The following is a 13,403-nucleotide window of genomic DNA, read 5'->3' on the forward strand; positions in this document are numbered from 1 at the left end:
TGGAATGGTGCATCTTTCCTGTAAGAGGTCAGTGCACATCTGAAGGCTTGAGGTGGGTTGGGAGGGTCCACGGGGCTCTCTTTGGAGGCTCTTTTGAGGAGATCATGCCTTCTGAACAAAGTGGCTTGCAGCCCTGAGCGGAACACAAGGCACCTAAACCCCAGGAGCGGTTACTCCTCCCTTCTCTAAACCGTTCTCCTCGGAGATCTTTAGGAGTCCCCAGAGGTCAGTCATGTGTGCATTTTCTCTCATTTTCCCAGAGGACTTCAAGACCCTGACTTTATAAGCATGCAAAGATACTGAGGACTCAATTACCTCTGTTTCCCTTCCTTGTATTCTAGAAAAATGCCCACTTCCAAAATCAAACACAGTTACCGTCACTTAATAGGCTGGCCCTAACAGCAGGCTCTAGAGACCCTTGCTATTGCATCTGTAGCATACTGCAGCGTTAGCAGGCTGGCTTTACCACGGGCACTGACACGTTCCAAACTCTGAGGGTGACTGCATAAACTGGCTAGTTTTTGGAAATGTCTCTTCTGTCCTGTGCATTGGTGAGTTCTCCTGTAGTACACTTGATTTTGAGTACAGAGATTTCAGGGTTCTCTTAGCACCAGCTCCCATTTGCCGCTTGTCTCCTTTTCACTTCAATACTGGATGGAAATATAGCAGATGTATCAGTTACTGAGGAGAGTCAAGAAGCTGTCACAAAAAATGCTGTATTTTCTTATTCTCTCAAAACTGATGCTCAGAAAAAGTTGTGCAGTGTTCCGTATTGTTCAGAAACATGCTACAGGAAAATAGAATCTTTAAGTAATTGCTTCTATCAGAATACCCTTTGATTTTTGCCATACATCTCTTCTGTATGATTTTTCAAAATAATTAAGCAGAAACTTGTAAAGAAAAAATGATGGTGATTTTCTGGGTAAAATGGTGTGTAAAATGGTTACCTTACTTTAGCAGTTTCACACTGGTAGTTCTGCTTCCATTTATTTGATAGCAATTTCTGTCCATTTTGTATTGTCTTGACTATCTCTCGCAGTGCTTCAGAAACTTCTCCCCTCAGCATTTTGGTGTGGAACTCAGCAATATCTCTGAACTTCACTTCTTCTTTGCATCCTGTTGAAGTTTTCTTCAGTTCTTCTGTTAGAAGTGATCCAGCTTCCATTCCTCTCAGATTTGTTAAAAAATAGTGTCATCTGTTCATTCAGCATGTTGCAGCCATTTAGCCATCTGCACAAGCGCTTGTTTCCATCCCTCATCTGGCCGTACCTCAGCAGTGGGCAGTCTGTCACTCTGTCTTACATCGCTGAATTGGAGAGGTACGTGCTGCTGTAATTCTGGTGATGACATAGAGAAACTTAACATATCTCGATCTTGTACAGCCTTTTTTGTTTTTCACTTTTTATTAATATACCTCCCGTTTCTTTTAGTCATTATTTTCTTGAGTTTTTCATTCTTTGGCGCGTATCTCCTTTTTCATTGCATCATATCCCAGCTCGTGCGCCTCAGTTTCGCTTGACAGTTAACTCCTTTGTCCCAGCTATTGCAGGACATTCGGTTCTTTTAAACGCAGTCCCTGGAAGAGCAGAGCTCCAACACACTGATCAGTGCTGTTTGTCCCAAAAGCGCGAGCGACCTCAGTGGTTTCAGCAGGACGGCTCAGGTGTGTACAGGAGGCGAGGCCTGGCCCGCTGTGGGCGGTGCACCTTACCTGTGGCTGTTGTGCAACTTCTTGTGGATTGCGTAATTGTAATAGGTTTGTTGAACAGATGTAAAGTGTAGCAGCTCTGATGATGCACTTGAACTGAAAATACAAGTCAATTTCAGTTGTTCATGCTAGAGAGCAGATAAATTACTCTCTTAAAATACCAAAAGTACCATTTTGGGGAAGCAGTTTCCCAAAATGTAAGTAAGAGAAAATGCTCTTTGTCCTTCAGCTAAAAATGAATAGAATGATTAAAAGCAGCAGATACCTTTTTTTTTTTTTAAATCGTTGGACACTTAAAAAAACCCCCAACGATCTGTATTGAAATTCAAGTATCTCTGCTCATTGCAGCTTGTAAAGTACATGCTTGCAATATATTTGCTTTGGAGTCAAGCAGTTTGTATTTTAATAACTAGGGGGGGTGGTATGTGTTAGAACCTGAGTGCAGATGTGCACTGAAGAACAGCTGTCATGTGCTAGAGGTAACCTCCCCAGCTATAGCAACCTTAAAGTAAAGATTAACGGAGTCTTAAATTAGGCTTGATTCTATTAGAAATGTCCCTCATATTTCATGCTCTGGAAAGGAACATGGGGAAAGGATGTCATAATGTTTCCCTGTTCTTTGACAAGCCTTTCAGTAGCCCTGTCAAAGATCCTTTAAAATTGAATTGAAATAATCAGAAATGATGTGCCTAAGTGAAAAATGCTTGGTGGTTTCTTTTCTGTAAGACGGGTGTATGCTAATGGCTTTGAAATTATGCATTTTAAGTTATTCTTATCAAGCAAGTGGTAGTAGCTCAGATTAAATTAGTAAGAAAATGAGAAGGTTTATAAATCCTTTACCTGTTTTGGTATCTAAATAGGATAAAAAAATGCTATCTCAAGCTAATCTAATACAAATGCAGGTTATAAAACCAGGTTTTATATGAAGCAATAGATCATTTCCTATAGGTGGTCTGCTCTATATGCTCTGCTTTGTAATCAAATTAATCAGCTTAGAATACTGCTCTCCCCCTTTTAAAGTAAAAAGACAGTACTGTGCAGGTGTTCTCCACTGAAACTGGTGATTATCAGTAAAACAATGCTCTCAGATAATTATCTTTGTGAGTGAATCATCTTCTTTTTCTTCTACTAAAGTCCAATGTCCTTCAAAAGTGTCACTTTATCGTGTCTGATAATCAGAATTATGCAAAAGAATTATCTGTATGCATTTCATGCCGAGGAACAACAGTATCATCGTTTATTTCTCACTCTAAGTAGGTATGCAGTATTTTGTTTCAAGTACAATAGTTGAGGCTGTATTGACTTTTGAAAATGGATCATTACAGTCTATGTTATCCTTAAAGCTGAAGGCTTAAATGCCATAATCGCTGCCATTTATTTTTCACTAACAGCATCAGAAGTAATGAATTTTCTTTGATAATTTTAAGAATGTAATGGTGCTGTGGGGGAGGACATCTGGAGTGAAGGCTGCTGGAGTGGCTCTGAAGTTTCATTAGAAAAATAGCATTTGATCTGTAAAAAAAAAAAACCCAAACTAGCAGGTTGTTGGCTACTGTCAGACTACCAAGAAGTGAAAAATGGGAGAAATTAACAGCAATTTACTAGTACGTCATCAGAGGGTATGTTAGATTTGCCAATATTTCTGTTCTGGAGCTCAGTATTTATCAGAGGAGGAACTGGAGAGAATGCAATACGTGCAGTATTTAGGACCTCTCTGTTAAGTACTATGCTGGAAAAGAGGAGCCGGGCAGGCTCAGAAGCCCATGTAAGCTGTGTTTTGCAGACTAATTCTGGAGAGAGGCCTCACATGGAGCTTTAATTGTCTTAGGAAGCATGTGTGGTTCTAAGCTTCTATTTTGCATTGCAACATAGAAAACATGCCAGATCTTAAAATTTTTCTCATAGTAGCACAAATACTCTCCAGTGCAAAGCTGTATAAATAATGTATATGTTCATGGGAGCAGGAAATATGTTGCTGATCAGACAACGTCAGCTTAGATGAATCCTGTCCTGAAAGCTGTGCTTTAAATGTGAGCAATAAAACCAGTATTGACATGTGGCACTACTGACTGAAATGTCAATAGTTATAAAAACAGTATTTCATAATGCAGAATCATCGCTTGGTTTGCTTGACTGGACAGATGCTTCTGTTTTCCATGAAAGAAAAATAATTTCCCTATTAGTTCTCTGAATGCCCAGCACAGCTTGTTTGTCCTACTAAAGCTCACATTCTTAATCACGTTCTTGAAAATAGGGAAAATTTCTTGCTCGTCTCCTGTAGTGTAAGAGGGAGTTTTGACACTGGGCATGACCTGAAATAGTTTAAATGTTGGCATGCTCAGAGTTTCCCTCAGGTTAATTTTGCTTAATCTGCAAGTGGCTACAGGGCAAATTCAACAGCAGAAACATCTTCCTCCTTACCTGGAGTTCCATACATGAGACTGCTTCCATTGTTCTCTGGCAGCTGTGCTCTAGACAGGGGTTCAGGAGTTTACAGGCAGCAGGGACAATTTTGCAGACCGCAGCTTATTACACTTCTCTGGTTATTCTTAAGCACAGCTGAAGCATTCTGTTTGTCAGCACATTAGAGCGTGTCCCACAAGAAGAGAGGAAATAAGAGAGGCTAAAGGGCTATTAATGCCCTAGGCACATGGAGGGCAGAGGATCCACTGGGATATGCCCATATCATCTTGACTGTTGAACTATTCCTCAGGAAAAGGCCAGGAACCCACTAGGTTCCTCCCTGACACCTCATCTGGCCAGACACGTTCGTGAGGAAGATTCCGAGTCTTCCTCGCTTCATCTCACGCACTGCTCACTGCTGCCCTTTCTCCTGCCTTGGCCGTCCCTGATGATTCAGAAGAGGGCAGAAAGACAAAGCCAGGGATTAAAGAAACAGAACACCACCATTCGATCAATATGCTTCAGGAAAATAACCTATTACTTATCCCTGGTATATAACTGGCTGTAGGCCTGAAGCCAATGGTCAGGCTAGTCATAAATTTGCTGGGGGACGCAAGAAGGTTTGGAGGATTCTTTTTTAGTTCTCATTTTCCTTTCCTGTGGGAATGCACGTAAACAGGGCATCCCCGTGAGCAGTGCAGTTCTTCTGCAAATGATTGTAGGCACTACATTTTGGGAACTGGACCTAATGCTTTGTGAAACTCTGTTGTTGCCCATAAAACTGATTAAAAGGGCTACAGGCCAAAGGCTTTTTAGACAAGTAAGAACTTTTCCAATACTGCTAAGGTGTTTTTCAGAATGGGACCAGAGCGCTTAGACAATTCTGTCCACTCTCAGCAGGCCTCCAAAAGGCACCAGCACCTGCACAGTTGACAGCCAGTATCTCTGCATCCAGGCGTCTGTTTTCGTTTGTCACCAGCAGGACGCTCAGTGTTAATGGAGCAACTTCACAAGTGCGATTTCTGCACTACTGATCCCCAAACATCAAGCTGATAAGAAGGAGCAAATGGACTTTTGAAGATTCCAAAATATGTTGAAGAAGTTTCACTACAAACAACATGACTCTCTTTGAGTAGGTTTACGGGGAAAGGTGGTTCTTTGGAGCACATGTTTATGCCGAAGAATGATTGCGTGATGATGATCCTTAAACAAGGGTCTAACAATTGCTTCTTCGAGGATAACCAGTATCTCGCTGTTCTTTGTGCTACTGACAATCATCTCAACAGTAGGTTTTACACCATCCATTGACTTTTCCACACCAAAAGGGATATGCTGAGCAATACACAGCTGCAGTTTTTGGCAAGCAACACTGGTCAAAAGTAGCCTGAGCATGATAAAGACCTCTAACAGCTTTCAAACAATTCCTGCTTTTTGGCAGCATTAATGTTAGGACACTGTAGAAAGATTTGATCATGTGACTTAAGACAACTTCTAAACTATGTAGACGAGAATCTCTCCAAGAACAAACACGGATTCAGCAGTTGCAGCATGATCAGTAATCTAATACCAGTCACTCCATAACCCCATTTTAGGTGTGCAGAAAAGAGGGATGCTACTAAGTCGAGTTTGATCTATCTCTTGATAACCTTGTAATCTTGCAGTTGGTGGCAGATGATTAATTGGCCATAATCTCATCTTTCTAATCACTTTAATTCCAAAGCATGCTGCTGTTACGTTTTGAAAAGAAACAAATATGATATCCTTTCAAGGGATTTCAAGGTTAGAGGAAACAGGGTGACAATCCAGTAAAATAGATCTTTAAAATCTTTTACTGCCAACAGCATACCTAGCTGATAATAATGACTTTAGATTTCCTTTTCATCCAGAACCCACTTGTACTTCTGTTCACCAGGTACAGAACTGTAGCAGCTGTTTGGCAAAGCACAGCAACTGGTTCAACAGTTGTGGATAGCAATGTGCTTAATTGGAAGTTGTGGGGTAGTTTATAAAATGGCATGATTAAGATGTATAGCTGCAGGCCCATGCTGCACGAAAGCACACCTCCTCAGCAAGAATTTAGGAAGGCGTTTTGTCTGAAGCAAAATGGTATGATTGCAGGGTCAGCATAGTAGCAGTTTTAAATAGATAAAGAGAGGCAACTTAATGAGGACAACCTCAGTTAGATTCATCTTCAACAATGTACTACTTGGAGGGCTAGAAATAAGTGAGGATTAAAATACCACTAAATCTAGAGGGGGAAATGTGTTAAGTAACAATTTTCTTCTTGTGGGTGCTGCGTATACCATTTAGAAACCCCTTTAGAAAAAAGTGATTGTCAATAAGGGTGGACAGAATTGTGATTTGTATTTTTAAAATTATTCAGAGCTGCAGTTTTCCTATGCTTTGTTTTGGATGTATTGGGTAAAGGAGGCAGCTGTGACTGCTGCACCTGCGTGGTTTCACATATGATTATTGCTGTGTAAGAAGCCAAAAAGGCAACAGCGCACCTTTCCAATGCTTGGAACTTAGTTTGGTGTTTTGAACTCTTGTTGCACCTGGAGCTGCACCCCTAATATGATCTGGGAGCTGAATGCTTCACCTGATGTTAGGACACGTGTTTGGGTTGCAACTGGAGAAAGGCTTTGCTTTCAATGCCACCTGCTTTTTCCCATTTAACAGGTAGCTGCTGTCACCTTCTCTGGGCAGGGTTTAACTCCTCAGAGGAGCTATTAAAATGTTGATAAGAAATGAATTTTCCGTAGCTGTTTGAAGTACTGAAAAATACTTGAACGTTTCTAAATGTTACTGCTGTCTGTTTGAATCAATACCAGATTTCCTAAACATTTTAAAGAACTTCTTTCATTAAAAGCATATGAAAACTTCAGAAAAACAATTAAAAATATGCATGGGTTATGTAAATTTATACTGACAGTCTAAGCCCTTTTTCTTAAAGCAAAAACATATGTGGAAAACTTAGCTCTAGGTCGTTTTATGAAGTGAAGAAGCTGTCTCTGCTAAAACTGAAAATATGGAGGCTCTGGACTCCTTACTGAAATGTTTTTATATTGCATTTCTTTTCCAATAAGTAAAGTTTTCATCTCCATGGTTGAATGCAGCATGCAGTCATTTCTCTGCAAGAGGATTTGCATGCAGTTGCATATGTGACAGTGGCAGAGCAGTGGGTAAATGCTGTACCTCCTAGTGGTTTGACAACTTCAGCTTCATAACAACCCTGTGTGGTTATACCTCCTTCGGGCAGGGGGTTATTACATGACACATTTTCTTCTTTTAAGAGCATTTTTTTCTCCGTGCTATATACTGAAGGAAGATGGTGGTTACACCCTCTATTTATTTGTCAAATGTTACACTTTAGTGATAAGGAGGTCTCAAAATTTTTCCTGAATTAAGGCCTAACCATGCAGCTTCACCTAGGCGAGAATGCAACACATGACACAACAGTCTGCAGAAATGCTCTCCACTCTTTTTCCAGGTTAGGACAACACAAACATCCTTCTTTAATTAGTTGCATTTAAACTATTTCTGTTTGGGGATGTCTTTGAACAAGTAGTTCAGAGTAGGTAGTTATTGGTTCATCTTGGAAGCTGAATTTGTTACTTTGCTCAGTAGGTTTATGGAGGAGAGCTTTCCAATATTTTCTGTCCTCTGCTTAGAATACACAGTTAAATACGGGTTTGCCAGTTACTAATGCTAATATCCATCATAGGCATTTTCCCTTTCTTTGTTAGCAATTTATCAGGTGTTTTTCTTTTGCCTAGCAGAGGTGAAAAGGTTGCTAGAAACAGTTGTTTCCCTCCAATTGTTGTGGAGGCTTGTGGTTAGGCTAACAAGTTGAACATCTTCTATATCGGTACAACACAGAACAATACCTGATAAGGTTACACAGTGTGCTAACGTCTTTAAACTAGCGATCTAACGTTCACAGTTCCTGGATGTTTGCCTGTGGTTAGAATTTAAGTTTATGCTGTAGCAGATCCTTGGTGCTTACCGCTTCCCCCAGTTGTCACGGGCCTTGAGACTGGGACATCAAAGGCAGGCGGGAGTGCAACTGCCTTGACTCTCATCTGTTGTGAAAGGGCAGGAGCGCATCTCGCATCCTCCGGGCCCCCTGGCAGTGCCGGCAGGTTGACGAGCGGTCTACCACGAGGAGGAGCACCCCGCACCTCCCGGCGAGCCGCTGCCCGCCGCCGGGTGCCAGGCACGGCGCCCCGATGGCGGGCGGCCAGGCCGGTGCGGGCACCGCGCGGCCTGCTCCCCACCAGCGCTGAGCCTCAACGGCAAGTGCCCGCGTCGCCGAGATGGCTGCATTCTGGACAAGGGGGGGTGCAGTTTTGGAACTACCCACGTTTCGGGCCATGTACATAAGTGGGAGCAATGGTGACTTGGATGTCAAGCAGCAGGCCCAGCCGTCCCTCTGGAACCGACTGCTGTCTTTTCTGAAGAAGGGGTGGCACAAAGGATGAACACGCGCTGTGTGCGTACTTTGCAGGCTGCTAGTTAATCTGAACCATTGGTTACATAGATTCGACACCTCCAAGAGGTCTTTGGATGCAGAAATTGAGGAAAGAATTGCGTGTAACCTGAGGTGTAGTTCCTCACTCTTATGAAGACTATGCAGTCTTGCAGTGTTTTACAGGTATTTATTAAATGCTTAAGTAACAAGCACAATAGAGTAGAAGCTTCTGGAAAATAGGAAGCGTTCATAGAAGTCAGATGAAACCCTGCTGTATACACCAGTGAGAGCAACTGAGTGTCAAGTAAACTGTAATACTGAGCTAAGTATTATTTGACTGGCACATTGTCTTTGCGTTGTAATTTATATGGTGTCTGAACGCGAGTGAGACTTTCAGTACTGCGATAGTTTGGTAAATTGGGAGGAAATGGATTTTGAATTTAATTTTCATAATGAGGTCAAACCAAGACAGAAAACTGAAGTGCAAGTGGATGCGTTGTAGATGGGATATCAATAACTAATAATAGGCTATTTTAAGCATGCTCTCACTTAAAATGTCTAATGAAAAATCTTCTACAATTTTATGAAGCAACTGTTGTAAGGCATTTGTAAGCATGCAAAAATCTGTGTCGCCTGCTTATTATTGAAGCCGTTTAGCGCATTAGATGTCATTCCAGATTACCAGTCGCATTTCAGTTGAACTGGAAACAAATACAGATCAGTAATAATGTAATGCTGCGTACCTTAAGGTTAAATGTCTGACAAGACAACTAGTGCTAATGGACTGTGACATTTTTCAAGCCACAGGTCTGACATTACTTGCTGTGTCAGAGCGAAACGTTTACAGTGATCTAACTCCACATTACAATATACTAAGATGTAATTATTTTCTCTTGCGTGTGCTGCATTTTTTCTGACTGCATCTAAATTCCACAGCAGCAGCTGGCCCACGTGTAAAAGCAGCATTTTCCAGGTTCCAAAGAGCTCTGCGCTCCTGAGCAAGCAGAATTGATTATTTTTAATTTACAGAATTAGAAACTGGGGTGGGACTTCTTTGAGATGAAGTGTCCCCAGCTCCTTTTGTACCACGACCAATACCACTGTTAGTGGTATTTGGTTCAGTCCAGGGTGTTCCGTAAGGCTTCTGTTCAGTACGTTACAACTTTAAAACATGTGCTGCGGGTTAAGCTCCGTGAACGCAAACCTATGTAGTGCTATTGGTAGGAATGGCTTCGTATAAGTAAAAATGACCAACCCGGATCAGAAACTTTATGCCGAAGATATCTGCTAAATTTACAATACTGTACCAGATTAGCTCTTGGAATATTTTTAAATAAGGAAGATTTAAAACAGTATTTTGCATTAATGGAACTTGAATGACTAGGCTGATAAATGATAAGTACACCTGGATAGCTTCTAATCACGTTTAAATAATATACTGTATTAAGAACTCATTAAAGAAATAGGTAAGAATTAGCTATTAGAGGCCATTTAATGACAGATTGTTTCAGTGTCCTCATCTCATAAGGCCTCTTTCTACATATAGGGCTTTGTTTCACATATTAAGATGCTTCCTCTGGCTTCTGCTTATCTATTTTTCCTTGTCTTATTTTCATTAAATGCTTATAGTTCTGGTTAAATTATTATGACATTTTGTACTGTCCCCTATTAAATAGCTTGTAATGTATCAATGCTTTTCTGCAGTTTTCTATTTTGTGACACTCTCTTCCAGTGGCTAAGACAGGAATTGGAAAAAACATTGGGTTTGGTAATGTAATTTTCACCAAAGTGGTATTTGGTTGTTTTCTTTTTTTATAGGTTGGATTTTTTTCATGTTCAGTCTTGTGCTATCCCTCTTGTAGCATGGCTGTGTATATATCAGTGATGCAAAACTTCATCAGTACAGCGATAGCTGATGCTGGAGAGTATATGAAAATACGTTTAGCAGTGGTATAATGCTTTATCCATTCCAAGTAAATCCTAAGAGACTATGAACTCATCACGAGACATTTAAAATGTAAATGCTGTTCTGCTTGATCAAGTGAACGACTATGAAGTGTATAGTCACGCCAACGTGTAGCTTCAATAAGGTTATTTTTTACTTAAAACAACACTTTTCCTTCAGGGGAAAGGAGAAAAAAAAAAAGGTGAATTTGAACAGAGGACCGGGACGAACGGGGAAACACGATGCTGCTGCCGGTAGCGGGCCTTTCAGAAGCGATGGTCGTTACCGCCCGCCCCGTTACGCATGTGGCTGCCGGGACGGCCCCGGCCCCCAGCCCCGCTGTTCCAGGCGTCTCCCTTCCGCCAAGCCCGGTTGCTGCGCGCGCGGTTGCCCAAGCGGCCCGCGCCGGCCGGCCCGGGGCGAGTTGCGGAGCCGTTCCCCCGCGGGCCGGGGCCGCCCGGCACCTGCGCCTGCCCGGGGCCGCGGCGGGACCCGCTCACGGGCGCTGCGGCAGAGAGAGGCCGCGGGCCGGCGGGGGCGGTGCTGCCGGGCCGGGCTCGCCCCGTGACCGGCCGCCCATCGGCTCGGCAGGGGCGGGGAGGGAGCGAGCGGTGTAAACAAGGCGGGGGGCCGGGGCTGGCCTGATGTCAGCGGGTCACATGGAGCCTCATATGGGCCGGGGGATGGCGGGGCGGCGCGGCTCTCCGCTGGCAGGCGGCGGCGGCTGCTGCTGCTGAGGCGGCGGTGGTTGACGCCGAGGGCCCTGCCCGCCTCCCTGCCCGCCGCGCTCCGCTCCCCTCCCCGCCGCTTCGCCCCTGACAAATGATGTGTTTTGTGCTCGCCGCGATGAAAGGTAGGCGCAGCCCGCGGGAGCCGCCGCGCCGTGCCGCGGAGAAGCGGGGAGCCCGAGCCGGCTGGAGTTACGGGGCTCCGCGGCCTCTCTCCTCCGAGCGCCGGTGCCGCCGCTCCGCGTCCCGCCGGTGCGGAGCGGCCTGCGGGAGCCCGGGGCCGGGGAGCGGCGCTGCCGGTGCGGGGAGCCGGCCGGGCGGCCTCTGGAGCAGGGGCAGGTTTCGAGGAGCTCTCGGAGGGACGGGGCGGCTCGCTCCTGCCCGGCGCTGCCCCGTGTTGCGGTGCAGTCGGCCGCGGGAGCCCCGCGGAGCCGTAACCGCGCGGAGCCGCTGCACTTTACACGGCCGCTTACAAGTTAGAGGCTGAGAGCTTATCTGCCGGTGCGGCTTTTCGAAGGGAAAGGTTATGATTAGACGCGGTTGGAGTTGCATAAAGCGCGGATGAGCTGTCGGATCTCTCTACAAACCCTTGCAGAAAATACGTACTGTAAAATCTGTTTCGAGCGAAGGGGAAAAGAACGTGCAGCATCCTGTAGGTAGCCGATGGGGCTCAAATGCCATCCTTAGAGGTAGCTGCTCGCTTCTAAAAGGCTTTGGGACAAAGGGAAAAACTAGAGCTACTTAGAGAGATTTTTTTTTTTAACCTGAAGTTTTTTCTGCTTGCTTATCCGAGTCCTTAATGAGGGGTGATGTCAGAGTGAGGAGAGTCAAATGAAGTTTTTGATGAGAAATCAAAACTTCAGAGATATGTCTTCAGTATGCCACGTTTCTTAATAAAATAAGGTGCACAGCAGAACTTTGCATTGCAGCATTTTAAAAGTCATAGTTGTTTAAAAAAAGCCCAAACTCTAAACATATTGTTTTATTTAAACAGGATATTTTTTCATAGTAATCTAAAGAGTGCTACTGCTGATATTTGAATTTAATGCCCCCACTAAAATACTAAATCTGTACCATTTAAAATATTTTAATGGATTTTGTAGTTAAATTTTCCTTTAAAAAAAAAAAAAACTTGAAAAAGAAGAATTAATCCTTCTACAACTAGAAACTGTTTCCTTTTTTTTTTCCCCACTTCACAAGAGCAGTAGGTAATATGCATCACTAGCACCATAGTGTTTGAGGCTCGGTAATTTTCAATTACTAGGCTTCCTTTCCTTCTTGGAGAGAAGCCTGTGTGAATAAAAAGAAAAGCACTATATTCATTAATGATTAGCCATGCTGAATGTATTTGGCAAGAAAATGTAATTAGGTTGATTCAAATGTTTGCATCTGTAACAAAAGGAAATGCATTTTGTAAAGTGTGAACTATATGGATGTTTTAGCAGTCCCTTAGAATCCTATGTATTGTGATGAGACAGTTTTTCAGTATATCCCTTAGCCTGTTAGAATTATGAGATCAAATACTTCTTTAAAAAAAAGTACAAAATTTTTTAAAATTGGAGGATATAATTGCTTTGTATGCTTCTGGAGAGAGACTTAAGGTTGTGTTGTAAAAGAGTAGGCAGATGATTTGCAGCAACTCAACTTGGAAATATTTTTTTCACTCTCTTGGGAGTTTCATTTAAACCAATTTCCACACTGATGTAAAGTCTTGGCGGAGCCCAGGTTTTAAAGTGTAATTCCTGATGGCTGTATTACACAAATACTTAGGTCTTTGTACTTTTTACAGAATACTTCTGTGGTACACTTCATTCATGTTTCGTAGTACTTAATTTTCTAGTGCATTAGAAAGCTTTCTTGTTTTCTTATCCTTTTTCTAATTTGCTGGACAGGGTTCAGCTGGAGGAAATGTGCCTTAATGTGACCTCTGATTGCCATGAAATAGTAGATCCACAATCCAATATTGTGATTTGAGAGAAGTAGACCAGTAGCACAGGGAATGCAGTTTTATATAAGATCAAAGACACAAGGGAAGACTGTAAAATGTGTAGGTGAATTCAATGTTTTATTGACTCTTGGTGCTGTAGTGGTATATTTTGGGGCTTCTGATCAGGAGAATATAGGATTATACAGATTTCCTTTTTTAAA

General features: G+C 42.9%; 1 protein-coding gene across 3 annotated transcripts in view; it reads left to right on the forward strand.

Moving 5' to 3' along the window:
* The window catches only part of RORA (RAR related orphan receptor A), a 375,086-nt gene that overhangs the window by 290,763 nt on the left and 70,920 nt on the right, over positions 1-13,403 (forward strand). Inside the window, exon 1 of one of the 3 annotated variants that reach the window (XM_065641814.1) lies at positions 11,292-11,380. The exons of the other annotated variants lie outside the window; for them this stretch is intronic. Coding sequence (XP_065497886.1) covers positions 11,350-11,380 — 31 coding nt within the window. The 5' untranslated portion in view covers positions 11,292-11,349. Of the gene's footprint in view, positions 1-11,291; positions 11,381-13,403 lie in introns of those variants that run through there. 3 annotated transcript variants of the gene reach the window in all.

Source organism: Caloenas nicobarica, chromosome 10, assembly GCF_036013445.1.
Source record: "Caloenas nicobarica isolate bCalNic1 chromosome 10, bCalNic1.hap1, whole genome shotgun sequence".
Taxonomy (NCBI): Eukaryota; Metazoa; Chordata; class Aves; order Columbiformes; family Columbidae; genus Caloenas; species Caloenas nicobarica.